General features: G+C 45.3%; 1 protein-coding gene across 3 annotated transcripts; it reads left to right on the top strand.

Annotated features, from left to right (window-relative positions):
• Positions 1-82: 82 nt before the first annotated feature.
• On the top strand, positions 83-19,967 carry LOC121556363 (pre-mRNA-splicing factor ATP-dependent RNA helicase PRP16). Of its 3 annotated transcripts, none has more exons than XM_041870269.2 (25): positions 83-178; positions 884-1,232; positions 1,387-1,592; positions 1,715-1,885; positions 1,997-2,165; positions 2,303-2,421; positions 2,531-2,604; positions 2,881-3,036; positions 3,190-3,351; positions 7,737-7,844; positions 7,947-8,071; positions 8,188-8,325; positions 8,671-8,857; positions 9,365-9,550; positions 9,837-9,977; positions 10,694-10,921; positions 11,098-11,205; positions 11,318-11,430; positions 13,007-13,215; positions 13,860-14,014; positions 14,156-14,311; positions 14,490-14,750; positions 16,494-16,589; positions 16,708-16,829; positions 19,056-19,967. In XM_041870269.2, the coding sequence occupies exons 2-25, from the start codon at positions 904-906 to the stop codon at positions 19,135-19,137; spliced, it is 3,801 nt and encodes a 1,266-aa protein (XP_041726203.1). In that variant the 5' UTR covers positions 83-178; positions 884-903; the 3' UTR covers positions 19,138-19,967. The 3 variants fall into 3 exon arrangements, with proteins under 3 accessions (XP_041726203.1, XP_041726204.1, XP_041726202.1); XM_041870270.2 differs by having other exon boundaries at positions 83-361; positions 1,390-1,592; XM_041870268.2 differs by having other exon boundaries at positions 83-361.
• The last annotated feature ends 8,014 nt before the right edge of the window (positions 19,968-27,981 follow it).

The following is a 27,981-nucleotide window of genomic DNA, read 5'->3' as shown; positions in this document are numbered from 1 at the left end:
TGAAGAAGAAAATAGATTGTCCAGTGTTCTGGTACAGAATTTTAATAAAGTTTTTTTTTTTTTATATATATATCCCGTGGAATTGTGGGATAGCAATGGCGGCTTCTGTCTTTGTAAACAAAAAACGCATAATTTACAAAAGATAATAGCTATTTCGTAATGGTTTGAATCATCTCAAGTGGGTGGCACAGTTTTCGTACTTACATGAATGGTATTTTCCCAGTAACTCGGGTTGTTAATGTTATTGAAGATAATTTTTTTAGTTACAATAAATACATGTGGCAGGTTTAGCTAGTTCGCTAAAAAAAATACTAGCTAGCTAGTGTCAGCGTCTTGATAGACTCACCACCTATTGTTAAAGGTAAGCAAGCCCGTGTTTTATTGAATGGGATTTTACAACTGTAATATCGGATGTACAGTCGTAGCTATTAGTTTAATTTCCTTTTTGTAACGTAATAGCTAGCTCGCTAATTAATTCATTGGCTGAGCGATATCCTTTTAGCTAGCTAGGTAACGTTAGCTACTTTAAAAATGTTTTTTTGAAGTCACGTCTGTCACTAAGTCATAATAGTTTCTGCTGGTCGTTCATTGGCGTTAGATGTAGATGTAGCTAGTGTAGCGACAGTACTGACTAAATAGCTGCGTAGGTAGCAAGATAAATTAGCTAGCTACTGTAGCAATCTAAAATACATCCCGTGAATTATTCGGGCGCGATTTTACACTTTTGATCGATTCGTTTAATGTAATAATCTCTCAAGTCGTTCAAATGTCCGTATGCAAAGTGCCTTTGATTAAGTGTTTTGTTCTAAATTATCTGACACATCCCTAACGTTACAGAATTAGTAGTTGGCTAATCTCCCAAAACATGTGGTATCCAATCCAGACAGTTGTTTGAGAGAGACCATGGAGGATGATGCGTCACTGCACCGACTGGAGGGCAGTGACCCCACTGCGCAGGTCGGCGGGCTGATTGTGAAGAACAAGAGTGCAGCAGTAGAGCCTCATGTCTTTCGTGCACCCACTCCACGCACCTCTCTCCTGGGCCTGGATCTGCTGGCAGCTCAAAAGAGAAAGGAGCGTGAGGGCAAGGAGCAGGCTGAAGCTGACAGTGATGACAGGAATAACAAGAAATCCAAGGTGTCCTGCTACATGGACTGGGAGGAAGGGAAAGGTGATTCTGGGTCTGATGAAGAAGACAAAGAGGAGGAGGACCAAGGTGGTAAAAAAGAGAGGTATGTTGTTTTGAAGTGATTTGGTTTGAGTTACTGTATCTTATTTTCTTACTAGCATAGAATACATACTCTCTCCCTATAAAGAGATCACATCTCAACTGATGTCATGCATGCAGTGTTGCATTACTGACACTTTATTCTATGTTTCATAAAGCAGCAGGAAGTACCGTGTGACTGGCTCAGAGACACCCTCTAACCCTGGAGGGGTCAGCGAAGAGTTCCGTCGCAAACACCAGCAGAGGGAGAAAGAACGGCGTGAGCATGGAATGTACGCCTCCTCCAAAGAGGACAAGAACAGAGAGAGGGAGAAGGACAGAGAGAGGATCAGAGATATGGACAGAGATCGACGGGGTGAAAGAGGTGAGCAAAACATTTCTACATCTGCATGCACAATGTTCATATTCTGGCAATAGCAATCGTTCCTGTCTGTTGTGTGTCTGTGAATTTGTGACTGAAGTATTGGCTAACTGCTTTGATGGCAGATGAGCGGGAGCGCAGTCACATCCGCGGCGGCAGCAGCAGCAGCAGCCGGTCAGAGCGTGGAGATCGCAGTGAGAGGAGTGAGCGCTCACAGAGAGAAGGCTGGTCCTCCGAACGCATCAGCCGGGGGAGCAAGAGAGAGGAGCCTCCAACGCCCCAGACACGCCCCAAAGGTCAGTAACCCTGCCACACCCACTGACAGGCAGTTATTTAAGGTCCTTGGGTCATGCCTACAATACACTAACCACTCTGTCTCCCTCCATTCCGCAAACCCTTTGACTCAGATGGCACTCCCTCGCGCACCAGCTGGGATGAGGATGACAGCGGCTATGCCAGCTCACGCCGTTCCCACTGGGAATCTCCCTCTCCTGCCCCTTCACACAAGGATTCTGACAAGTCTGAACGGTCGGAGCGCAGCCCCCGCTCTGGACGGGAGAGCGAGAGGAAGGACAAGTAAGTAACTGCAGCTCAACACTCGTATGTTCATTTGACTGGGTTTTATAGCACTATCTAAAGACTCATTTTCAGTGGCTATTAGAAATGTGTTATTTTCAGCTTTTTAAATGAACTTTTCTTGTCTCTGTTCCCAGGTCAGTCAGAGGCAGGTATCCTGATGACTCACCCCTTCCCACCCCATCATACAAGTACAACGAATGGGCCAATGACAGGAAGCACTTGGGCTCCACTCCTCGTCTGTCCCGTGGGAAAGGTAAGCCCCTCCTCCTTCCCCTCTCCCTCTTCCCCCAGTCACGTTTGAGCTCTTATTAATGCTCTGATAAGGCTTGCTGATGTTTGTGGATTGTGTCTCTGTGCCCCAGGTAAGAATGAAGGAGAGGATGGCATCGCCTTTGATAATGATGATGAGAAGCAGCAGTGGGAGGAGGACCAGAAGGTGAGTGGACATGTGGAGTCTTAGCAGTAACACAAATGAATAGTAATAATAATAATAATAATAATAATATGCCATTTAGCAGACGCTTTTATCCAAGGCGACTTACAGTCATGCGTGCATACATTTTTGTGTATGGGTGGTCCCGGGGATCGAACCCACTACCCTGGCGTTACAAGCGCCGTGCTCTACCAGCTGAGCTACAGAGGACCATATAGCTTTCCCAACATTCATAAATGCACGTTTCTATGTATTGACTATTGCCCTGTGGTGTTGCAGCAAGCGGACAGAGACTGGTACATGATGGACGAAGGCTATGACGAGTTCCACAACCCACTGACCTCCACCTCTGAGGATTATGTGAAGAAGAGAGAGCAGATCCTGCAGAAGCAGACACAGAAACGCATCTCTGCCCAGAGACGACAGATCAATGAGGTATGGCACTGTGTTCCTACTCTGTGACCACCTCCATCCCTGGGTGTATGTAGCCCGTTTAGTTATAGTTTTGATCGTTAATACCATCCATGGATTTGAATTTTGTGTGTGTGACTGTATGTATAACGATGTGTGTTGTGTTCCTCCTGCCAGGATAATGAGCGCTGGGAGACTAACCGTATGCTGACCAGTGGAGTGGTCCAGAGGCTGGAGGTGGATGATGACTTTGAGGAGGACAACGCTGCCAAGGTCCACCTGCTGGTTCACAACCTGGTCCCTCCCTTCCTGGATGGGAGGATAGTCTTCACCAAGCAGGTAATACATCATTACAGCACGTTATGGGCCAATGAAATTACCAACACTCCCCTTCGTATTTATTTGGACAGGGAAGCTAAAACGTTTAATTTGTCTCTATACTCCAGCATTTTGAATTAGAGATGAAATGTTTTGTGAGGCTAGTGGCGAAACCAGTGTCGCGAAAACACGAAGCAGACGACCATTTTTGGTCCTTTAAAAACCTGCTGTATGTAAAATATTTTGTGTACTATAGCTTGGAAAATAAATAAATGTGACTCTAGATGACAACATAATGATGTTTGTTTCCAACATTAGGGCTGTTTTCCTAAATAAATTAAATCTGCTTTGTGTTTTGTTTCCTTGTCACAATACTAACGAGTATCACAATGCTGTTATCGTCCCAGCCCCAGATGACAGTACAGAATGTCACCTTTTATTTGAGGGTATTTTCGTACATTTCTGTTTTACAGTTTGTAAATGAAAGCACTTCATGTATCTAGTCCCCCCATTTGAAGGTGTCATAAGTATTTGGACAAATTCACTTTGTGTATTACATTTAATCAAAAGTTTAGTATTTGGTCCAATATTCCTAGCATGCAATGACTACCTCAAGCTTGTGACTCCACAAACTTGTTCAACAGATGCAAAAAGATCATGCCCCCAAGACATGCTAACCTCTACCATTACCAATAACAGGGGAGGTTAGCATTTTTTGGGGGGTATGATGTTTTTGCCTCTAACTTTCTCACTCATCATTATTCACGATTCATTCATGATTGTCTGTGATCATGGTAGCATCCACATTAAAGTAGAAGTGTTCGGAAACATATTCTGTTCTTATTTACAATGAAAGTGACTCCAAAATGACACAATTTACCATTAATTTCTATTGGGCACAACATAAGCCAAAACACAACCAAAACATTTACATTACATTTACATTACATTTTAGTCATTTAGCAGACGCTCTTATCCAGAGCGACTTACAGGAGCAATTAGGGTTAAGTGCCTTGCTCAAGGGCACATTAACGTCATTTAGCAGACGCTCTTAGCCAGAGCGACTCACAAATTGGTGCGTTCACCCTATAGCCAGTGGGATAACCACTTTACAATTTGGGGGGTTAGAAGGAATACTTTATCCTATCCCAGGTATTCCTTAAAGAGGTGGGGTTTCAAATGTCTCCGGAAGGTGGTGAGTGACTCCGCTGTCCTGGCGTCGTGAGGGAGCTTGTTCCACCATTGGGGTGCCAGAGCAGCGAACAGTTTTGACTGGGCTGAGCGGGAGCTATGCTTCCGCAGAGGAAGGGGAGCCAGGAGGCCAGAGGTGGATGAACGCAGTGCCCTCGTTTGGGTGTAGGGACTGATCAGAGCCTGAAGGTACAGAGGTGCCGTTCCCCTCACTGCTCCATAGGCAAGCACCATGGTCTTGTAGCGGATGCGAGCTTCAACTGGAAGCCAGTGGAGTGTGCGGAGGAGGGGGGTGACGTGAGAGAACTTGGGAAGGTTGAACACCAGACGGGCTGCGGCATTCTGGATGAGTTGTAGGGGTTTAATGGCACAGGCAGGGAGGCCAGCCAACAGCGAGTTGCAGTAGTCCAGACGGGGAGATGACAAGTGCCTGGACCAGGACCTGCGCCGCTTCCTGTGTAAGGCAGGGTCGCACTCTCCGAATGTTGTAGAGCATGAACCTGCAGGAGCGGGTCACCGCCTTGATGTTGGCGGAGAACGACAGGGTGTTGTCCAGGGTCACGCCTAGGCTCTTCGCACTCTGGGAGGAGGACACAGCGGAGTTGTCAACCGTGATGGCGAGATCATGGAACGGGCAGTCCTTCCCGGGAGGAAGAGCAGCTCCGTCTTGCCAGGGTTCAGCTTGAGGTGGTGATCCGTCATCCATACTGATATGTCTGCCAGACATGCAGAGATGCGATTCGCCACCTGGTTATCAGAAGGGGGAAAGGAGAAGATTAGTTGTGTATCGTCAGCGTAGCAATGATAGGAAAGGCCATGTGAGGATATGACAGAGCCAAGTGACTTGGTGTATAGGGAGAAAAGGAGAGGTCCTAGAACCGAGCCCTGGGGGACACCAGTGGTGAGAGCACGTGGTGCGGAGACAGCTTCCCGCCACGCCACTTGGTAGGAGCGACCGGTCAGGTAGGACGCAATCCAGGAGTGAGCCGCGCCGGAGATGCCCAGCTCGGAGAGGGTGGAGAGGAGGATCTGATGGTTCACAGTATCAAAGGCAGCAGACAGGTCTAGAAGGACAAGAGCAGAGGAGAGAGAGTTAGCTTTAGCAGTGCGGAGAGTCTCCGTGACACAGAGAAGAGCAGTCTCAGTTGAATGACCAGTCCTGAAACCTGATTGGTTTGGATCAAGAAGGTCATTCTGAGAGAGATAGCAAGAGAGTTGGCTAAAGACGGCACGCTCAATAGTTTTGGAAAGAAAAGAAAGAAGGGATACTGGTCTGTAGTTGTTGACATCAGTGGGGTCGAGTGTTGGTTTTTTGAGAAGGGGAGCAACTCTCGCTCTCTTGAAGACGGAAGGGACATGGCAGAACAAACAGAAAATGCATCCAACAAGTTTGTAGGGTCAAATGCTTAATTTAGTCACTGCTTGCTAGGAATATGGGACCAAATACTAAACTTTTGACAGAATTTAATGCAGTATAAGTGAATTTGTCCAAATACAGTGCCTTCAGAAAGTATTCACACCCATTGACTTTTTCCACATTTCGTTGTATTACAGCTTGAATTTAAAAGTGATTAAATTGAGATTTTGTGTCACTGACCTACACACAATACCCCATAATGTCAAAGTGGAATTATGTTTTTAGAAATGTTTACAAATTAATTAAAAATGAAAAGCTGAAATGTCTTGAGTCAATAAGCATTCAACCCCTTTGTTATGGCAAGCCTAAATAAGTTCAGGAGTAAAAATGTGCTTAATAAGTTGTGTGACTCTGTGTGCAATAATAGTGTTCAACATGAATTTTTCTATGACTACCTCATCTCTGTACCTCACACATACAATTATCTGGGTAAGGTCCCTCAGTCGAGCAGTGAATTTCAAACACAGATTCAACCACAAGAACAGGGAGGTTTTCCAATGCTTCTCAAAGAAGGGCACCTATTGGTAGATGGGTTAAAATAAAAAACACACTGAACATGCCTTTGAGCAAGGTGAAGCTATTAATTACACTTTGGATGGTGTATCAATACACCCAGTCACTACCAAGATACAGGTGTCCTTCCTAACTCAGTTGCCGGAGAGGAAGGAAACCACTCAGGGATTTCACCATGAGGCCAATGGTAACTTTAAAACAGTTACAGAGTTTAATGGTAACTTTTTAAAAACAGTTACAGAGTTTAATGGTTGTGATATGAGAGAACTGATGGATCAACAACATTGTAATTACTCCAAAATACTAACCTAAATGACAGAGTGAAAAGAAGGAAGCCGGTATTATTCTCAAACATGCATCCTGTTTGCAATAAGGCACTAAAGTAAAACGGCAAAAAATGTGGCAAAGAAATGTTTGGGGCAAATCCAACACAACATATCACTGAGTACCACTCTGCATCATGTTATGGATGTACTTGTCATCGGCAAGGAATAGGGAGGTTTTTAGAATAAAAAGAAACGGAATAGAGTTAAGCACAGAAGTCAACCTAGAGGTAAACCTGGTTTAGTCTGCTTTCCACCAGACACTGGGAGACAAATTCACCTTTCAGCAGGACAATAACCTACAACACAAGGCCAAATATACACTGGAGTTGCTTACCAAGACGACATTGAATGTTCCTGAGTGGTACCTAGTTACAGTTTAGACTTTAATCGTCTTGAAGGCTTGGCAACAACCAACTTGACAGCACTTGAAGAATTTAAAAAAGAATGTGCAAATATTGCTAAACATTTTTTTCTTTGTCATTATGGGGTGTAGATGGGTGAGAAGAGAAAAAAAAAAACGATTTAATCCATTTTAAATTCAGGCTGTAACGCAACAAAATGTGGAATACTTTCTGAAGGCACTGTACTTATGATGCCTTCAAATGATGGGATTAGATAAAAAAAAGTGCTTTAATTTGTAAACGGTAAAACATATGTATGAAAATACCCTCAAATAAAAGGTGACGTTCTGTCGCCTCGTAGAAAACATTTGATCTCAAATCCAAAAGCTGAAGTATAGAGCCAAATATATATTTTTAGCTTCACTGTCCAAATACGTAGTGGAGTGTATGTACTTTTAAGTTCTAAGCCATGGGACGAGAGCTGTTGCAGGCTTGTTGAGGGATTGTGAGAGTCTGCTGAAACGCATTTGGAGCTGGTTGAGTAATAACTAGTAGATTTACTATCAGAGTTGCTGTGTACTGAATGGGTACTGTTGCTGGTGTCTCTCTGTGCTGTAGCCGGAGCCTGTCATCCCTGTGAAAGACGCCACCTCCGACATGGCCATCATCTCCCGCAAGGGCAGCCAGCTGGTCCGCAAGCACCGTGAGCAGAAGGAACGCAAGAAGGTAGGCTGAGTGGAGGGAAGGCAATGTTTAAAACAGCTATACAGTAGTTGATGGTATGGTTACTGGCTGAATATCTGATTGTCATTTTGATTGTTTCTCCAGGCTCAACAGAAACACTGGGAGCTGGCAGGCACCAAGCTGGGTGACATCATGGGCATCAAGAAGACCGAGGACGGGGATAGCTCTGGGGGCAAGCCAGTGGGTGAGGATGGCAAGGTGGACTACAGGTAACAAGCCCTTTACTAAAGGCTTATTTTGTGTCCATTTTGAATGTTTATTAAATATCAGTTTAGAAATGTGACAAGAACAACCTCAATAATTCCCTCTCTCCTCTCCCCTCCAGAACGGATCAGAAGTTTGCAGACCACATGAAAGATAAGAATGAGGCCAGCAGTGAGTTTGCTAAGAAGAAGACCCTGTTGGAGCAGAGGCAGTATCTGCCCATCTTCGCTGTGAGGCAGCAACTGCTCAACATCATCAGGTAGCTACTCTACTGGACCCGGCCTGGCTGTCCTGGGACCACTTATCACCCCCAGCCTTACCCCAGATGCAGGCTTTCATTCAGGGTGTAGGATAAGACATGTATGGCAATGAAGGTGGGGATTGGGGGCTGTGAAGTCAGAATGTTCATATGTGATTTACCTTTGGTTAGAGAATGACCACATCACAGGTGACTAAGGTAATGTTAGACAGCATTTGTAAATCATTGACAAATACACTTCCAGATCTGTTTTCGTGAGCCGTTATTCATGTTTCCACAGTTTCGTAAGGTTGAAAAGTCCCATCAGGGTTTTAATGTTAGTGGTTGTGATGGGATTCTCTCCAGGGACAACAGCATTGTGATCGTGGTGGGGGAGACGGGCAGTGGGAAGACCACCCAGCTGACCCAGTACCTTCACGAGGACGGCTACACCAGCTACGGCATGGTGGGCTGCACCCAGCCCCGCAGAGTGGCAGCCATGAGCGTGGCCAAGAGAGTCAGCGAGGAGCTGGGCAGCAACCTGGGAGAGGAGGTGGGCATTCAGCTGGCTTATGGAGGAGCCACTAGGCAAACATTAACTAGATCTGAGAAAAACTGATCTATGAATCAGTCAAAGCAGTGGATAACCACTCTTATCAGTTAACCCAGTGTAACAAACCTGGCAAGAGTTTATGAACTGCAATTAACTTGTTTATAGAGGAACGGAAGTACTCCAGAACGGAATAAGTGTTTTTTCCAACAGATATCAATGTTCACTGTGTTTAGAGGTCATCTGTCAATTGATGTTGACTCATGGTGCTGTCTTGGTTTTCTCCTTATGGAGTTGATGCTTGTATTCATATGTGTGCAACACAACACCTCCATCTAGTGGTGACTCAGAGATTGTACACTGCTTCCATTCTACAACTTGTAATTGAACTCTCCTCGCCAGCTTGTTTCTTTGGTTGACCCGTAGCACTGTAGTTTGAAGGCCGTAATTCATACGTGGAATGTAAATATATGTAGTTCACTACTAAACCGTTCAGTTTTTGCTTTGCAGGTGGGTTATGCGATCCGTTTTGAGGACTGTACGTCGGAGAAGACTGTGATAAAGTACATGACAGATGGGATCCTGCTGAGAGAGTCTCTCAGGGAGTCAGATCTGGACCACTACAGTGCTGTCATCATGGACGAGGCCCACGAACGCTCCCTCAACACAGACGTGCTGTTCGGCCTGCTACGAGAGGTCAGGGGGAGACACTTTGTATTTTTAAAGTATTTAGTATGTTTATTGGATAGAGGTGAGAGGTAGGAGAGAGAGAGTGCTGAAAGAGCAGTGGGCTGGATTCAAACTCATACTGGCAGTGATACATGTGCTCCAGGGGCAGTGGCTTAGACTGCTAGACCACAGGGAGACACTTCTACAACTCACTGGATGTTATTCAATTGTGATTATTATTTTGCATGCATATTTTTGGGTTATCTTGTTGTAAGCAGTAGTAGAACTTTCTCTCTCTCACCTTTTCTTCCAGGTTGTATCGAGGCGTTCTGACCTCAAGCTGATAGTCACCTCAGCCACCATGGACTCTGACAAATTTGCTGCATTTTTCGGGAACGTTCCCATATTCCACATTCCAGGAAGAACTTTCCCTGTAGATATCTTATTCAGCAAGGTATTGTGTCCAACTTTCCATTCATATTTTCAACATAAGGATCATTTGTATATTGACTTGCACTCTGACTAGACCGGCCACATTTCGTGCCAAGCGTTGCGTAATACATTTACACATGCATGTTTTTCAATCATTTCATCCACACTACTTTACGGAACGCTAAAATAGAACTTGGTTCTATTTAAGACGCTCGATGTGCTGCAAGTCCCACCTCTCTCATCTCCTTATTGGTTTTCACAAATATACAAACCGACGTGGGTGCTTGAAAAACGAACAAGGAGAGATTTAATCAAAGATAACAAAAAACTAACTTGGTTTAACTTTTATCTGTGGATTAATCGTCAGAGTAGAGAAACACACATTTTGTCAAATCTACAAAGAACCAGCTAAAAAGAGGACTGTTTTGCATGTCAGGTAAAATAACAACCCGATGTTCATCTCCCTGGACAAACTGCTAGCAACAGCTATCTAGCTAAATGTCCATGAATGTTTCATGTGTTATGACCTTTCCTGAAATTAATAGAATTGATTCACAGTTGGTTTTGGTATTTTAACCTGCGTGTCATGATCGCGTCTGGTGGAGATAGACAGAATTATCATGCTCACAATGGCGAACGCACCCGCGGTGCCGGTTTGGTCATGGCGTAAGACTACTGTTATTTGTACCGAGGTAGTGTGTAGTTGTTGTGTATTCTAACAGTGTTATCTGTGTGTAGACTCCCCAGGAAGACTATGTGGAGGCAGCAGTGAAGCAGGCCCTACAGATCCACCTCAGTGGTATGGGGGGAGACATCCTCATCTTCATGCCTGGCCAGGAGGACATCGAGGTGACGTCAGACCAGATCGTGGAGCGTCTGGAGGACCTGGAGAGTGCCCCTCCTCTGACTGTACTGCCCATCTACTCCCAGCTGCCCTCTGACCTCCAGGCCAAGATCTTCCAGAAGGTAACCAATCACACCCATTTACTGTTGTTATGCTAACATGTACAGTTGGAACTCTTAATATACTGCAGTATCCTTTGTACACAAGCATACTTGTAATTAGGGAGTTGGAATGCATATACCTAATACTAAAAGGAACACTTCCTCCTGATGTCTTTGTTTTGTTTTCTGGCTGCCAGGCTCCAGATGGTGTAAGGAAGTGCATCGTTGCCACCAACATCGCCGAGACTTCCCTGACTGTGGATGGTATCATGTTTGTTGTGGATGCTGGATACTGCAAACTCAAGGTACCCTGTCGCCCTCACGATCTTCCCCAGACTATCAAATGAAAGAAGACCAGCCATGTTAGGATAGTATTTCTCTGTGTTGTGTTTGTTGCTGATGTGTTCTCTTTGACAGGTGTTCAACCCTCGCATTGGCATGGATGCCCTGCAGGTGTACCCCATCAGCCAGGCTAACGCCAACCAGCGTGCGGGCAGAGCAGGACGTACAGGGCCAGGCCAGTGCTACAGGCAAGTCACTGTCTACACACACACAAGCTCACACTTACTCACATTCACGCAGTCTCGCACTCCAAATGTACAGTCCTCCCACCTTTCTCAGTTTCCAGAGGGCTGCCTTAGTCCTCTAGTGGTGCTAGAGAAGTATGGAGCCATAATGATGGTGTAATGAAAGGCAGTTATTTGAAGGTGTCACCTTGGTGTGATGTCTGAGTGTTCCAGTCAGGGCTAGCAGGAAGGGAGTATTCACATGGCTGACACTGGTCTATGTCAAGAGTGTCCTGTCTTCTAGAACTATACTTTTTGTTCCTCTCTGATTGTCTTCAGTACTCCTCTACATCAGACTGCAGCAGTCTGGAACTAAACCTTAGATCAGCCATATCTTCCCTCTTTCATGTTTTTCTGGGCCTAGATACAGGAATAAACAGGCTGAATTACACAATTCTCCTCACTCTGCCTGCTATCTCATTCCAACCGCTCCTCTCCACCAAAAAGGTAGAAAAGCAGCTAACAACATTAGCATCCTTTTTGTATGGTGAGCCGTGCTGAAACGGGTGTGTATCTGAAGTGTTGTTGTTGTGTGTAATGCCGCCGCCGGTGTTTCGTCCTCTGGCTGATGCACATCAGAGCTCCCCTCAGATGGGCCGTCCAGGCCTCTGATCTGCAAGGAGGCCGGGCTGCTTTCAAAACCATCAGAGGCTGGGTGGAAGAGAGGGAGGGAGAATCCTAATCTCCACAGGATTTCATGCAGTTTAACTCTGTTTACAGCAGGGAAAATGTGACACAAAAGCCCCTTCTCTCTGAGATTTCACATGACCTTTCTCCTATCTCTCATACTTCCCCAAGTTGAGGGAGATGGTGACACACACACACCACGTGATTGTTTTGCCTTGAAAATGAGCTGGGATGCTTCTAAAAGCCCCTCTACCAAGATTACCCCCCTCCCCACACACACACAGATGTGAAGAATCAATTTGGGAGTGGAGCTTTAGAATGAGTGGGGCCTAGGCGTTTGGAGGGGTGGGAGGTGACGTGCTGGGTGACTCGACTTGTGTGAAGAATCTGCTACTCAAAGCACCTCTTAGCTGTAACTACACCCAGCACATTCACACAACCTGGCGTAAACCCACACACAGATCATTCCCTCATAATGCACAGATTTCAGAGGGATTAGCCACTAACTGAAATGGTTGAGAGATGCTTTGTTAGGCCAGGCCTATCAGTCTGAAGCAGCAATGGGAGCTGCTCTAAATAGTTTGATAGTAAATGCCTCATAAGTAGCTTGGTTAAATGTTTATAATGTGCAGTAGGCCTGTCTCTTTGCCCTTCTCTAAACATCAGTTGGGGAGCGTTCAGCTTTCATGGAACGGAGGCTTCTCAATCACGGTGCCATTGTTGCAGGTTTAGAGCACTGTGTGAAATCATATCAGTGCCATGCAGAGCGGGTTTAACCAGGTGGTGAAGGCCGCATCTCCAGACCTGTCACTCTATGGAGCATTTGTGCGTTTAGAAAATGTGTCTGCTAGATTATTCAATAAGCTCCCCCCTCTCATTGTCAGTCCATCTCTCCCTCTCTCTGTCCATCCAGGCTTTACACCCAGAGCGCCTTCAAGAATGAGATGTTGACCACCACCATTCCAGAGATCCAGCGGACCAACCTGGCCAACGTGGTGCTGCTGCTTAAGTCCCTGGGGGTCCAGGATCTGCTGCTCTTCCACTTCATGGACCCCCCGCCTGAGGACAACATGCTCAACTCCATGTACCAGCTCTGGATCCTGGGGGCCCTGGACAACACAGGTGGGTCTCTGCCCTGCCCTGGCCTGGCCTGGACCACATCAGTCAAGATTAGGCCTCCAAATGTATAAATTGATCTCAGAAAACAAGGTTAAAATAGGGTGGAATAAGTATGTGTTCCCCACCAGCAATACAGCCAACAGATTTAACAATAACTACTTAATGTGCTGCGAGGAGAGACTTGGATGATGAAACTAGGCAATAGGTTGCTGTAATAGTATGTACATGCACTGCACCCTGTAAAGTACAGAGCTAGGTAGCACTGTGATGTAGGTAGTGGAGTAATTGCATAGTGCTTTATCCTCTGTTAGATTTGACTGGCTGACTCTCATCTCTGTCTCATCTGAGCCAGATCTCTGGGGATTAGGGGATTTGGTGTCTCTGGAGGACTTTTGACGTTTGCCTGTGTGGTGTGTTAACAGCAGATTATCTCTGATTAAGGTTTACCTGGCCAACACAGCCTGTTCTGCCTCTGCACTTTCCCTCTAAGCTCCTTATAGTCAGTCATGTAATCATTTAAATCAGAGCTGGCAAAGTTTGATTTCAATATTTTTTTACAACCATCCTTCACTGGCGGATGTCACCTGTATTGTGTTTCTCCTCTGTCTGTAGACAGGAAGTGCGTAAATGATTTGTGTTCCCCTCAGGTGCCCTGACGCCCACTGGGAGGCTGATGGTGGAGTTCCCTCTGGACCCGGCTCTGTCCAAGATGCTGATCGTATCATGTGACATGGGCTGCAGTGCTGACATCCTCATCATCGTTTCCATGCTGTCTGTACCGGCCATCTTCTACAGGCCTAAGGTAGATGTCATTGAGATCGCCAACCAATTCATGTCTTAATATGTTCCTAATGTTTGTTTATGTTTCTGTTAAGAATTATTCACATTACACACTGGACAGTTGTGTGACCCCTGTATTTCCCCTGTGTCCCGACCTTTCCAGGGTCGCGAGGAGGAGAGTGACCAGGTGAGGGAGAAGTTCTCGGTCCCAGAGAGTGACCACCTGACCTACCTGAATGTCTACTTACAGTGGAAGAACAACAACTACTCCAGTATCTGGTGCAACGAACACTTCATCCACACCAAGGCCATGCGCAAGGTCAGTCAACGCCCCTCTCCTTTACCCTCTCTGTCCAGTCTCCCTGTCTTGGGATCGAAATGCACTTGATTACCACTTTACATCAAAATATCCACACATTGAGCAATGTGTATTGAATAAATGTCCTCTTCTGTTAGTTCTCCGGTAGCTAACGTGTCTCTGTGTGTGGGTGTTTTAGGTACGTGAGGTGCGCTCCCAGCTCAAAGACATCATGGTGCAGCAGAGGATGAACCTGGTGTCCTGTGGCTCAGACTGGGACATCATCAGGAAGTGTATCTGTGCTGCCTACTTCCACCAGGCAGCCAAGCTGAAGGGAATAGGGGAGTATGTCAACGTGAGGACAGGCATGCCCTGCCACCTCCACCCCACCAGCTCTCTGTTTGGCATGGGCTACACCCCCGACTACATCACCTACCACGAGCTGGTCATGACCACCAAGGTAAGAGACCCAACCTCCACACAGCTATACATATACCCACATGCTGCTAACCTATGATCTGTACTGTTCAGAGCTGAAGATGTTCTACCAGAAAGAGCTGTCATATACACTGCTCAAAAAAATAAAGGGAACACTTAAACAACACAATGTAACTCCAAGTCGATCACACTTCTGTGAAATCAAACTGTCCACTTAGGAAGCAACACTGATTGACAATACATTTCACATGCTGTTGTGCAAATGGAATAGACCACAGGTGGAAATTATAGGCAATTAGCAAGACACTCCCAATAAAGGACTGGTTTTGCAGGTGGTGACCACAGACCACTTCTCAGTTCCTATGCTTCCTGGCTGATGTTTTGGTCACTTTTGAATGCTGGCGGTGCTTTCACTCTAGTGGTAGCATGAGACGGAGTCTACAACCCACACAAGTGGCTCAGGTAGTGCAGCTCATCCAGGATGGCACATCAATGCGAGCTGTGGCAAGAAGGTTAGCTGTGTCTGTCAGCGTAGTGTCCAGAGCATGGAGGTGCTACCAGGAGACAGGCCAGTACATCAGGAGACGTGGAGGAGGCCGTAGGAGGGCAACAACCCAGCAGCAGGACTGCTACCTCTGCCTTTGTGCAAGGAGGAGCAGGAGGAGCACTGCCAGAGCCCTGCAAAATGACCTCCAGCAGGCCACAAATGTGCATGTGTCTGCTCAAACGGTCAGAAACCGACTCCATGAGGGTGGTATGAGGGCCCGACGTACACAGGTGGGGGTTGTGCTTACAGCCCAACACCGTGCAGGACGTTTGGCATTTGCCAGAGAACACCAAGATTGGCAAATTCGCCACTGGCGCCCTGTGCTCTTCACAGATGAAGGCAGGTTCACACTGAGCACATGTGACAGACGTGACAGAGTCTGGAGACGCCGTGGAGAACGTTCTGCTGCCTGCAACATCCTCCAGCATGACCGGTTTGGCGGTGGGTCAATCATGGTGTGGGGTGGCATTTCTTTGGGGGGCTGCACAGCCCTCCATGTGCTCGCCAGAGGTAGCCTGACTGCCATTAGGTACCGAGATGAGATCCTCAGACCCCTTGTGAGACCATATGCTGGTGCGGTTGGCCCTGGGTTCCCCCTAATGCAAGACAATGCTAGACCTCATGTGGCTGGAGTGTGTCAGCAGTTCCTGCAAGAGGAAGGCATTTATGCTATGGACTGGCCCGCCCGTTCCCCAGACCTGAATCCAATTGAGCACATCTGGGACATCATGTCTCGCTCCATCCACCAACGCCACGTTGCACCACAGACTGTCCAGGAGTTGGCGGATGCTTTAGTCCAGGTCTGGGAGGAGATCCCTCAGGAGACCATCCGCCACCTCATCAGGAGCATGCCCATGCGTTGTAGGGAGGTCATACAGTCACGTGGAGGCCACACACACTACTGAGCCTCATTTTGACTTGTTTTAAGGACATTACATCAAAGTTGGATCAGCCTGTAGTGTGGTTTTCCACTTTAATTTTGAGGGTGACTCCAAATCCAGACCTCCATGGGTTGATAAATTTGATTTCCATTGATAATTTTTGTGTGATTTTGTTGTCAGCACATTCAACTATGTAAAGAAAAAAGTATTTAATAAGATTATTTCATTCATTCAGATCTAGGATGTGTTATTTTAGTGTTCCCTTTATTTTTTTGAGCAGTGTACATTATTCTTCTAGCTGTGTTATAATGTGTAGTAACCTGTGTCCCTACTGTAGGAGTACATGCAGTGTGTGACTGCGGTGGATGGGGAGTGGCTGGCTGAGCTGGGGCCCATGTTCTACAGCGTCAAACAGGCAGGGAAGAGCAGGATGGTAAGCTCTTGTTACTCAACCCCTACTACCTCCCTCCTAACGTCTCAGGGATTATTCCTCCTCCCTCTGTCCCTTTCTCTCCTCTCACCCCTCTGTTCCTCTCTCTCTCTCTGTGCAGGAGAACCGGCGGCGGGCCAAGGAGGAGATCACTAACATGGAGGAGGAGATGTCTCTGGCGGAGCAGCAACTGAGGAGCAGGAGAGAGGATCAGGACAGGAAGAGTAACGTGGGCAGCGTCAGGTATACACTCATCTACCTTCATCTATTCTTCACAGAGAGGTTTCACTCTGACAATAGTCCCAGTTGGTGTTAAATAGAGTGTCGGGGCCCCGCCCACCTGTGGGGAAAATAACCTGTGGTTACCTTGGTTACCCAATTGGCTAACAGCGAAACCTTGAACTTTTTCAAACGCAATTTTCTTGTTGTCTGCTTGTTTTAGTCAATTTCAAAACTAAATTTAAGAAAAGTACATGTCTAAAGATTACTTTTCAACATTGCCTGCTCCCATGCGTTCTCGCTACTTAGAAAAAGTTAATATTGAATATTGAACTTTTCATGACGGCGCTAACGTTAGCCACATGAGTGCTAGCTAGCTACCAACCAGAACATTAAGCTAGCCAAGACCAACAACACACTATAAAGCTACAAGTAGTGAGTGGAGTTACAAACGGACTGTACTAAACGAGTTACCTGTGATTAACATTGTATCCACACACATAGCTACGTGTAGCCTACTTGGACACCGTGTCCCTACATTTCCCACTCTCCAATGCCGAATAGTTTGAAGGCACAGGGCTCTTCTCGCAGGCTCTATTTCCCTATGTGGGAGCATTGCGAACTGTAGGTCGGGATTTTTGACCTGGTTATATGAACATTGAACAATACAGCAAACTACAAAGTTTGCTCTTTTACAATGGGGGTAAATGGGAAAGAATGTTTGTTTTCCAGAATGGGCCCCTTCCGAGTCGTAGAAGCTGATTAATTTAGCTGCTTCGCTACCCATCTCTCCCTAAACCTCTCTGACTCTCCTCTCTTATCCTCTCTGTCTTTTCTACCTCTCTCACTTTCCATGATGAGCTTTTCTTACCTCCAGTCCCTCCAGATGAGACAAAAATAAATAATATTGACTCCTGGCTGACCCCCATTACTGCTGCAATTTAAATGGTGCCACAGCAGAGGGGAGAAAGGAGCCAGCGTTCATTTTCAAATTAGAAAGGACATTTTTTTTTTCCGCACCCGTTCCACAAGGCTCACAAAAGAAATGGGTTTGGGAGGAAAAAAATAACACTTTTATTGTTAATTAATCAGCAGGTTTATTGCTATATCAGCGTCTTTGTGAATCTGTCAGTCTCCAAAATAATCACATTAAAACGCGGAGGATTAAGAATTAGATTAGAGAGCGAGCACCTCAGAAGTATGATAATGAACATGGCCTTCTCTCGTGGGCTCTCAGCTGCTTTTGTCCGCCTGCCTGTGAAAACAAGCATCCCTTCACCGTGCTGAGGGGTCCCCATGAAACACTTTTACTACACGTTTTGTTCCGAGGGATGAAGGGAAGTACTGGGTTATGGCCTGATGGCTGCTGCTGGTGTGTGTGAGGACTGAGGGAGAGAATGCTGGGTAGTGTCAGGGTGTCGCGCTGCTGTAATGAAAGATGATAGATTTTGCTTGTCCCTCTCTACCAGCCTGTCCCTCTCTACCAGCCTGTCCCCTCTCTACCTGCCTGCCCTCTCTACCAGCCTGTCCCTCTCTACCAGCCTGTCCCTCTCTACCTGCCTGTCCCTCTCTACCTGCCTGTCCCTCTCTACCTGCCTGTCCCTCTCTACCAGCCTGTCCCTCTCTACCAGCCTGTCCCTCTCTACCAGCCTGTCCCTCTCTACCAGCCTGTCCCTCTCTACCAGCCTGTCCCTCTCTACCAGCCTGTCCCTCTCTACCAGCCTGTCCCTCTCTACCAGCCTGTCCCTCTCTACCAGCCTGTCCCTCTACCAGCCTGTCCCTCTACCAGCCTGTCCCTCTACCAGCCTGTCCCTCTCTACCAGCCTGTCCCTCTCTACCAGCCTGTCCCTCTCTACCTGCCTGTCCCTCTCTACCTGCCTGTCCCTCTCTACCTGCCTGTCCCTCTCTACCAGCCTGTCCCTCTCTACCAGCCTGTCCCTCTACTAGCCCTCTCTACTAGCCTGTCCCTCTCTACCAGCCTGTCCCTCTCTACCAGCCTGTCCCTCTCTACCAGCCTGTCCCTCTCTACCAGCCTGTCCCTCTCTACCAGCCTGTCCCTCTCTACCAGCCTGTCCCTCTCTACCTGCCTGTCCCTCTCTACCTGCCTGTCCCCCTCTACTAGCCTACTACTATTTCACTGAGTCAAATACTCTGACAATGAACATAGAAACAACCATTATGTTTTGGCATGGCAAGTGTTTTCTTATTCTCTTCTGTCATTGCCAATTGTTTATTATTTTGTCTCGATAGGGCTGTGAAAATCTGCACCCCGGGAAGGAAGGAGGAGGCACCCATGACCCCAAAGCGCACCCCAGCTCGTTTTGGGCTCTAGATCTCCTCTGTTAAGACTTAAACACTTGAACTCACCACTAAATATCACCTGTATATGTACCATACCATCACTGGATGAGCCTTGCTGAGAGGGCTTGGAACACTGTCCCCTCCTATTGTCCGGAACCAGCCGCAGTTCAGACAGAGGCCAGCAGAGGTAGAACTTGTATAAGGCATGAGGCTCCCACAACAGACCTTTTCCGTCAGCAAATCCACATAGCATCCCTCCATTTTTACGTGCAGAGAGATATACGGCCGTTAGAATGCAGTATTTTCTATTTCTGTGATAGTAAAAAAAAATACACAATGATGGAACATCATTGAATATGTATCGTCTTTAAAGGGTATTTGATATACCTTGAAAATCTGTCTAAGCCTTTATCATAATCCTTCACTGGCTACAGTGTCCAAGCAGGAAATGTTTAGTTGTTCCATCTCCTACTCTACCCTACAAGGGGCTGTTTTCTTGATGGTAGTCTCCCCCGATCAATATAAACTGTGTTCAATAGGGCTGGGAATTGCCAGAGACCTCACGACACGATATTAGCATGATACTTTGGTGCCAATACGAAATGTATTGCGATTCTCACGATGCTACATGTATTGCGATTCGATACTGTGATTTTATTGCGAGTCGATGTTCCAAACATATTGCTCACCATATATCTGCTGCAGAGGGACAAGCGAGAGCCATGAGATCAGTCAGGCAAATAAAAGTGCTGAATACAAATACCCTATTCAGGCTCCCTATTTAAGAAGATGGAGAACAAGCTATGAAGGAAAATATTGATGTTTTGGTGCAGGTACAGCCAACTAGCGCAAAAAGTATTGCGATATTGTCAAAATGATACGATATATCGTCAAATAATATCCCGATATGTAACTGTATAGATCCCCCCATCAGTAGTGTTCAAGTAGTGCTGCATTGTGCTATCAGAATCATAAGTGGACAGATGGTTCAAACTAGCCTGATCCCATAGTGTGTTCATTGGGCTATATGTCATTCAGTGTGAGTAGAGAGAGGAGGTAGAAGTAGTACTGTGTCATGTGTCCATGAATTCTGACTGAAATGTTTTATTCTTTTTCAATTTCATCATGTCCCTCTCAAATCTCCTTCAAGAGATCATTTTCACATTGTACAACTGGCTGACCTCTATCATTTGTATGTCGTGTGTAGCAAATGGCCTGTGCCATGGTGAAGTACCCCTTCACTGACTGAAGCATTATCCAAACTGTGCTTGTGGCATGAGTGTCTCAGACCTTATATCTGTAAGCTACCTTAACACGTACCCTTCATGCAAACTGTTTGGAGGACAAGCTTTAGCAATTGAGCTTTTCCTAACCCCATTAGCCCTCTAGAGCACTGTAATATTCCTCAGCTTCTCTCCGTATACATATGAATGTCAGAACCTGGATGAAACTCATGACGGCCTCAGCCTCTCATGGTCCTTGTGTTGAAAATGCCCACCAAAAATTCTATCTTGAGATTCCCCTCTCCAAGTCAAGTGGGTGAATGATCCCAGAAATGTATTTTACAGGGGCCATGGTTGGAGTTGATATGTGTGTATGTGTGTGTGAGTAACTGTGGCACGTCTCTTCGATCAGGGTTTCCCAAACTCGGTCCTGGGCCCCCCCGGGTGCACATTTTGGTTATTTCCCTAGCACAACACCGCTGATTCAAATAATCAAATCTTAATGATTAGTTGGTTATTTTAATTAGCTGTGTAGTGCTAGGGCAAAAACCAAAACGTGCACACGAGGGGGGCCCCAGGACCGAGTTTGGGAAACCCTGTCTTACCTGTCTCTTCACCAGACTGATATGTCCTGCACATGAGACAGTAGTCAGGTTTAGCAAGGTGGTTCAGCAAGTGCCAAGCGTTGGACTTGATTCTGAAGTCATTTGTGTACTGGATTGACTTTGTATAGTTTTGTACAGACCATTATCTTGTCTTGTTGGTGGTCAGTGATTCTGTTTTGTGATGTGAAATTAGGCTCTGGTAACACCAGCCCATGGCTTGCGAATATAATTTTTAACTTGACTACTTTTGGGAACTGAAAATAAATTGTCTTATTTTTTACTCTGTTGGTTTATGTGTCCTTGATTCCTTCACCACAGGTAAAACACAGTATTTGAGCACTTAGGGCTCGACTCAATCGATATTGCGGAAGTTCTGTGGTATAGCACAATTTAAATGTAAAGGTAATTTCTGATTGAGCCGACATGCAGCGTTTACCGTGAATGCAGTCTCCGCAAACGCCTTTAAGGGCTGGATTCAATCTGTAGCGCTGAAGATCAGCATTATGGCGTGATTTGAAATGTAAAGGCAATGTATCCGCAGAGACTGCTTGTCTGCTCAATCGAAAATGATCTTAAAATGTATACCCCGCTACAACGCTGATCTTCGGTGCTATGGATTGAATCCAGCCCTACATTTCAATCACGCTATACGGCGGAACTTCAGCTATACGGATTGAATCCATCCCCTAAACCTCATTATATCTGAGCTAATGATCAATGCTGGAAGGGCTGGATTCAATCCGTATCACGGAAGATACGCGTTTATAGCTCGGTGTCAATATTAAAGGCACTGTTCGCAGAGACTGCATTCACGGTAAACACTGAATAGGCTATGTCGGCATTTTAACACGGATCTTCTGCGATACGGATTTTATCCAGCCCATAGTCCATGTTTATGTCGTTTACATACAGGTAAAAGACCAGACTAATCACCTGCCCAATGATTGACAGGTGGATAGGTTTTCATGAATATAACCAGCTAATGTCTGACTAGTAGTGACTACAGTTCCAACAGCTTTTCTGCCAGAGAATGGTGAACCTTGCCCAACTCACAATGTGAATAAATGAGCAGCTCGCTCATTAGTGGCGCCAGACCTGTGCGTAATTAATTTAGCTTTTCCCAGCAGCCCTTTGGGTTTTACACACACATGCTCGCACATACACACACACAATTCAATTATTGGCTGCAGCCAGAGAATATATAATCAGCCGCTGATCGGGCAGAAAGGTGAGGTGACACTTTCTAATTATAATTATGATGGATGACCCTCTTTGGCCAAACAAAGCAGTGTCCTTTTTACTCTTTTCTAAATGTTTCTCCCAGCCAGCTAGCATGGATTTACATGGTCTTTTGTACTTTTTTCTAATATGTTTGCCCATAGGGGTGAAGTGCAAAAGTCATGATGACTGATTTCACTATGTAGTAGAGTAGAAATGGCCCGGGTGCTCAACACAAGCTCTGGCAGAATATCTAATTGCGGTGACGTTCTATTGATATAGGAGAGGTGAACACAATTTGAGCTTAGATGAGTAAACCTGTCAGATAAAACAAAATAAATCAGTGCATCCCCCTCACAGAAACACAGGTAGGTAGCCTAGTGGTTAACAGCGTTGGGCCAGTAACCAAAATGTTGCTGGTTCGAATCCCCGAGCCGGCAAGGTGGAAAAATCTGCCGTTCTGCCCCTTGAGCAAGGCAGTTAACCCCTAACAACAACTGCTCTGCGGGCCACATGGATGTAGATTAAGGCAACCCCCTGCACCTCTGATTCAGGGGGGTTGGGTTAAATGCATTCAGTTGTGCAACTGACTAGCTATTCCCTTTCCCTTCACATATGCAGTGGTTAAATTGAGCCGGCTACCCAGACTCCTGCACCTTGTTAAAGGGAGAGCCAGGCAGAGCTGAGCTTCAGCACCTTACGGGTCCTAAAATAAAAATAAGATAAACCAAGGTTACGGTTATGCCAAAATTAGGGTTGCGGGCAGCTAGGGTTAGGGTTGAACCGTGATGTGGTCTTGAAGATAGGATTGTGGTTGATGCTAGGGTTAGGGTTGAACCATGATGTGGACTTGAAGATAGATAGGGTTGAGGGTAAGAGTTGAACCGTGATGTGGACTTGAAGCTAGGGTAAGGATTGAGGTTAGGTTAGCAATTCTAAAGGTATTTTCCGATTAAGTCGACATATGTAGTGTTTACCATGAATGCAGTCTCCGCAAACGCAGGAACAATTAAACCCCAGCACATAGGGTCCGATTCAGACAGGAAATGTATGCCTGTTTACACATTTTGATTTAAGCACTTCTCGTATTTGGTAGTCAGACTTACCCTATGCACCTGACCCTATGCACGTGCGTAACAAGGTTTGCGGGTGTGGCTCCCTTGCACACACTGAATACATTTGATCAAATCCCAGAAAACACACCCACTGGGTGGCCTCCCAATTTGATCAGGGAGTTTTTCTTCAATTAGTTTTTCTGTTCATTTATCTAAAACAATCCCTTTTAATTTGAATTAGATCGGCACAACATTAGAATGTAGCCTATGGAGCATAACATTAAATAAAACGGTGGTTGAATTTATTCTGAAAATTGCCACATTCAGTTCTTCAACCCATGGTAATGTTGGAAGATTAGTGTACATAGAATTATAATAGGGAGAATAGTGTACCATGGCGCTTTGCCTGCACTGACCATGGAACTGTGTGATGACACACCAAGTGTTGCACCATACATCAGGTCCAATGCAGCCATGTTTTATCTTGATATCAAATAATTTCTGGGTAACAATTAAGTACCTTACTGTGATTGTTTTCAATGAAAATGGTCAAAAATAAAGAAAAAGAGCTTCTTAGCAAAGAGCAATTTCTCAAGCAAGAACTTTGCTAGGACTGTCTGGGAGTGTTCTGAGTGGGGACGGGAAAACTGAAAACTAGCGTTTATTGGCAGAGAGGTTTGGAACTCTCTCTTATTGGTCTTGTTGTGTCGAGTAAACGTTGCTAATTATGCTGTGAGTCCGCTTATACTGTACTTTGATTATAAGTTTTATTTATATCACAAGATTTCAGCATAAGTTTACAGACGTCTGCAGCATCTGGAGAACAGTGTCCCAAAATAATATGTCTGTTCTGATCTTCTTTGTCTCAAACCAAGTATTTATCATCTTTACCAGGATATGGGTGGTTTCCCATACTGACCAATCACCTGTCTCCACACAACAGACTTCCTCTGTTCTATGGGGTGTCCCTCTAAAACTGCTCCCCCTAAAACTGAATAAACATCCTCTCAGGTTCCACTTTGAAAACATTAGCAAAGTCATAATTCCTCAGACACTACAGTCTATTAACGAATTTACCGCCTGGTGATGTCACCAGGCAGGCCAAAACAGGTAGAAATTTCAGGCAGCCTTTTCACTAAAAGGGCATTATCATAATTTGTACAATTTCACAGTATTATTCCAACCAAATTGGCAGTTAAATATGTATGGTTATTACTGACAGTCGATACTGATAGAGGCTAATATTTGACATGATTAAATAGTAGGTTACAGAGAAAGTCAGGGCATATAAATAAAACATTTGAGAGCGCCCAAAGGTCAAATTTGGTCAGACTGTCTTTTTTATTGCTTCCATTATCATCACATGCTCTGGGCCCTCCCCATTTGGCTTGTGTCTCCAAGTTTCTTCAAATGCCATACAATAAAAATCATGCATAAGGTCACAGCATTTTATACTTCACTGTGGAAAGGAAAGGGGTGGGAATGCTTGACATGTTGATATGCTTTTCACTTTGCACATCTGTGCTGTCTGGTCAAAAAGCGTATGACATTGTTGCCACTCATAGTAACTGAATGCAAGGGAAGCCAGCGAGCATTTGGCCTCCCTTTATATATTTTTAAATAATAGCCAGTCAGCGTTGCGCTAAACTGAGTGAGCTCAGCTGTGAATGGTCCTGGTGCACCAAAAAAAATCTTAAGGGAAGCCGGTTTGGATTTGGCTTCACACCAATCACATTAGAAGCCAAACGTCATTGACAGAACTTGAATTGTTGCATCTCCTAGTGTCGTCCTCCGGTGGCTAGCTAGCTAAAATCGTCCCTTTCCTAAATTAGCCATGGATGAAGATAGGGATTTGGACTTGTGGTTTTAGTTAATTCTCCATACTGGCCAATGATTATAACAGCGATTCTGATCCAACCATAAATTCATACATTTGCCCCTGGCCTGAGAGGATGGAAGTTCAACATGCAGCTAGATGTAGTAACATTAGGCTAACGTTAACTAGCTGGCCTGGCGCATCGTTGCCCATGAAAGGAAGTTAGGCTAGCGAGCAAGCATTTTAGCCAGTTAGCCTAGGACAACAAAAACTAAAAGCGTGTATGACAGAGTCATGGACCGTTTAGGCAACATGAAAGAGGAGGATGGCATTGGCGTTTCTCTACAAGTAGGGTGTCAACATGTTTTTTCTACTTGCACACACACACACACTTAAATCAGTACCATGGACAGCCACATATTTAGCTTGCGTTGATTGGACTAAATCATTTTTGGTGTCTTTTAGTTGTCACTGTATTAGACCAAGCATAGGTGATTAAATGATGTTGAAATGGTGCTGGAATAGTGGCGGCAGCGCCTGTTTTCTTTTCGACTTGCGGTAACTCTCAGTGGTTCTAAATCAATAGTTGTTTAGTAGTCCGAAAATGTCGGCAACAGTAACTTGCTTGACAATGCTGTAGGTCATGTAACTGTTTGTTACATGCAATATGCTTTTGTGGACTTCACCGGACAGATGTTGCTCTCCGGTTTTGTGATGAAACAAAGGTGTGGTTGAATTTATTCTGCCTCTGTGTCTTCTTATTGTCTCGGCCTTAGGCCTATATATCACGATGGCAAGGCATATGAACTAACAGGTTATAGAGCAAACAGCACAATTATCACAAAACATAGGTTGTAATATGGCTTTTTTTCCCTGGCTTGGCTTCCCCGGTGATTTTAGCCACGTGCCCGTAACTCGGGTCTGAATTCCTCCCATAATGCAGCAACAGCTCTGCATGAATGATTCCAGTGCTTTGGATTTTCTCAGCTGTGATATGTTGTGTTGGAGATGAAGAGGAGCTATGTGGATGTGTCTCGCATCTCTTGAGTTTGAAGCCGTATGTAAATCCTCTGAGGTCATACCCAGTATGAAACAAACAGCCTTAATGATGTGCCAGTGTCGTCATTGTATTTCTGGTGACATGTCTTGATGTCTTTGTTTTCTAGTTGAAACCTTACATTCTGCTTGGCAACCATTTGGAGGACTAGATGAAAAATAGATGCTTTGTTGTGAATTATTCCTTCTTGAGTGGTGTGCAACAACTTGCTGTCTATTCCCCTGTGCTGTGTAGAGGCAGCCTCCCTCTTGAATTTTCATTTCTACTTGGTCAATTTAGTTCCCTCTCCCAGTAACCCTTATGCAAATGCAGATGATTGTGAACATTTCCTCCAACCCCTCAATTCCCCAAGTCTGCTTGATTTAAGAGTAGGCTAACGAAGCACGTGGTGGCTATAATGGACTCCACCAACTTTAATGAGACAAATCTGGGCTATAGGCTGACATTTTGAAATAGTCCTTGTGCGTGAGTGTCAGCAGTCACCTTTTTAAAATTTGATTTGCCAATTTAAAATACATAACCATTTAACAACCCAGCAAAATATACATAACTGTATACCCAAAAATCCAATCACAACAATGTGTGACTGGCACCTACTACCATACCCCATTCAAAGGCACTTAAATATTTTGTCTTGCCCATTGAATGGCACACATATACAATCCATTTCTCAATTGTCTCAAGGCTTAAAAATCCTTCTTTAACCTGTCTCCTCCCCTTCATCTACACGGATTGAAGTGTATTTAACAGGTGACATCAATAAGGGATCATAGTTTTCACCTGGTCAGTCTATGTCTAGCCTCCCGAGTGGCGCAGTAAATAAAATAATAATAAATTGGTCATTTAGCAGACGCTCTTATCCAGAGCGACTTACAGGAGCAATTAGGGTTAAGTGCCTTGCTCAAGGGCACATCGACAGATTTTTCACCTAGTCGGCTCGGGGATTAGAACCAGCGACCTTTCGGTTACTGGTACAACGCTCTTAACCACTAAGCTACCTGCAGTGGTCTAAGGCACTGCATCGCAGTGCTAGCTGTGCCACTAGAGATCCTGGTTCGTATCCAGGCTCTGTCGTAGCCGGCCGCGACCGGGAGACCCATGGGGCAGCGCACAATTGGCCCAGCGTCGTCCAGGGTAGGGGAGGGAATGGCCGGCAGGGATGTAGCTCAGTTGGTGGGTTCGATTCCCACGGGGGGCCAGTATGAAAAATTAATAATGTATGCACTCACTAACTGTAAGTCGCTCTGGATAAGAGCGTCTGCTAAATGACAAAAATGTAAAATGTAATGTCCTGGAAAGAGCAGGTGTTCCTAATGTTTTGTACACACAGTGTATACAAAAAGGCAAATATACACACATAGAAAATCCTTCCAATAGAGCAGGGTGGTTTACATTATTAACCAAGCCCTGCAGGACTGTTTGAACCTATGAATGTCAGAAACTGTTTTTATCGCAGCCGGGAGTTTGTTCCACTCTACAACTGCCGTATATAAAAATGTGTTCTGCCCAGTACAACTCTTAAAACGACATGGCACAAAGTCTGTGGCACTGCCTCATGGCGTAAGAATGTGAGTCCCTTACTGAAGTAAAATAGCTGTGCCATACAGGATTTTGTGAGTCTATCCCCTCAATTCCCTTTTATCAACTGTTAGCCACTGGAGTTCTCTGAGTTGAGAAGGGCCAACATGAGAACAAGGGCTAAGATTCAGTATCACCCTTACCATTTAATTCTGCGCCGTTTGCAGTTTGTTCTTAATGACCTTGGGGGAGTTACTGTACCAGTAGTATCAGCCTGCACTAACGCTGTTGAAAGTATTTTCAAGGTACCATTATCCAGAAATGTGGCTTTTCTGGCATAGACTATTTGTTATCCGACAGCCAGTTACTGATACCCTGCAGTT

This window comes from Coregonus clupeaformis, chromosome 33 (genome assembly GCF_020615455.1).
Source record: "Coregonus clupeaformis isolate EN_2021a chromosome 33, ASM2061545v1, whole genome shotgun sequence".
Classification (NCBI taxonomy): Eukaryota; Metazoa; Chordata; class Actinopteri; order Salmoniformes; family Salmonidae; genus Coregonus; species Coregonus clupeaformis.
This window is presented reverse-complemented; position numbering and strand designations above follow the sequence as displayed.

What these genes read in the sequence shown, in the direction of transcription:
- LOC121556363 (XM_041870269.2), top strand. Translation starts at nt 904, where the DNA reads ATGGAGGATGATGCGTCACTGCACCGACTGGAGGGCAGTGACCCCACT. An exon ending in AGGCCAAGATCTTCCAGAAG is followed by an intron (nt 10,922 to 11,097) that starts GTAACCAATCAC and finishes TCTGGCTGCCAG; the next exon opens with GCTCCAGATGGTGTAAGGAA. An exon ending in GGGGGCCCTGGACAACACAG is followed by an intron (nt 13,216 to 13,859) that starts GTGGGTCTCTGC and finishes TGTTCCCCTCAG; the next exon opens with GTGCCCTGACGCCCACTGGG.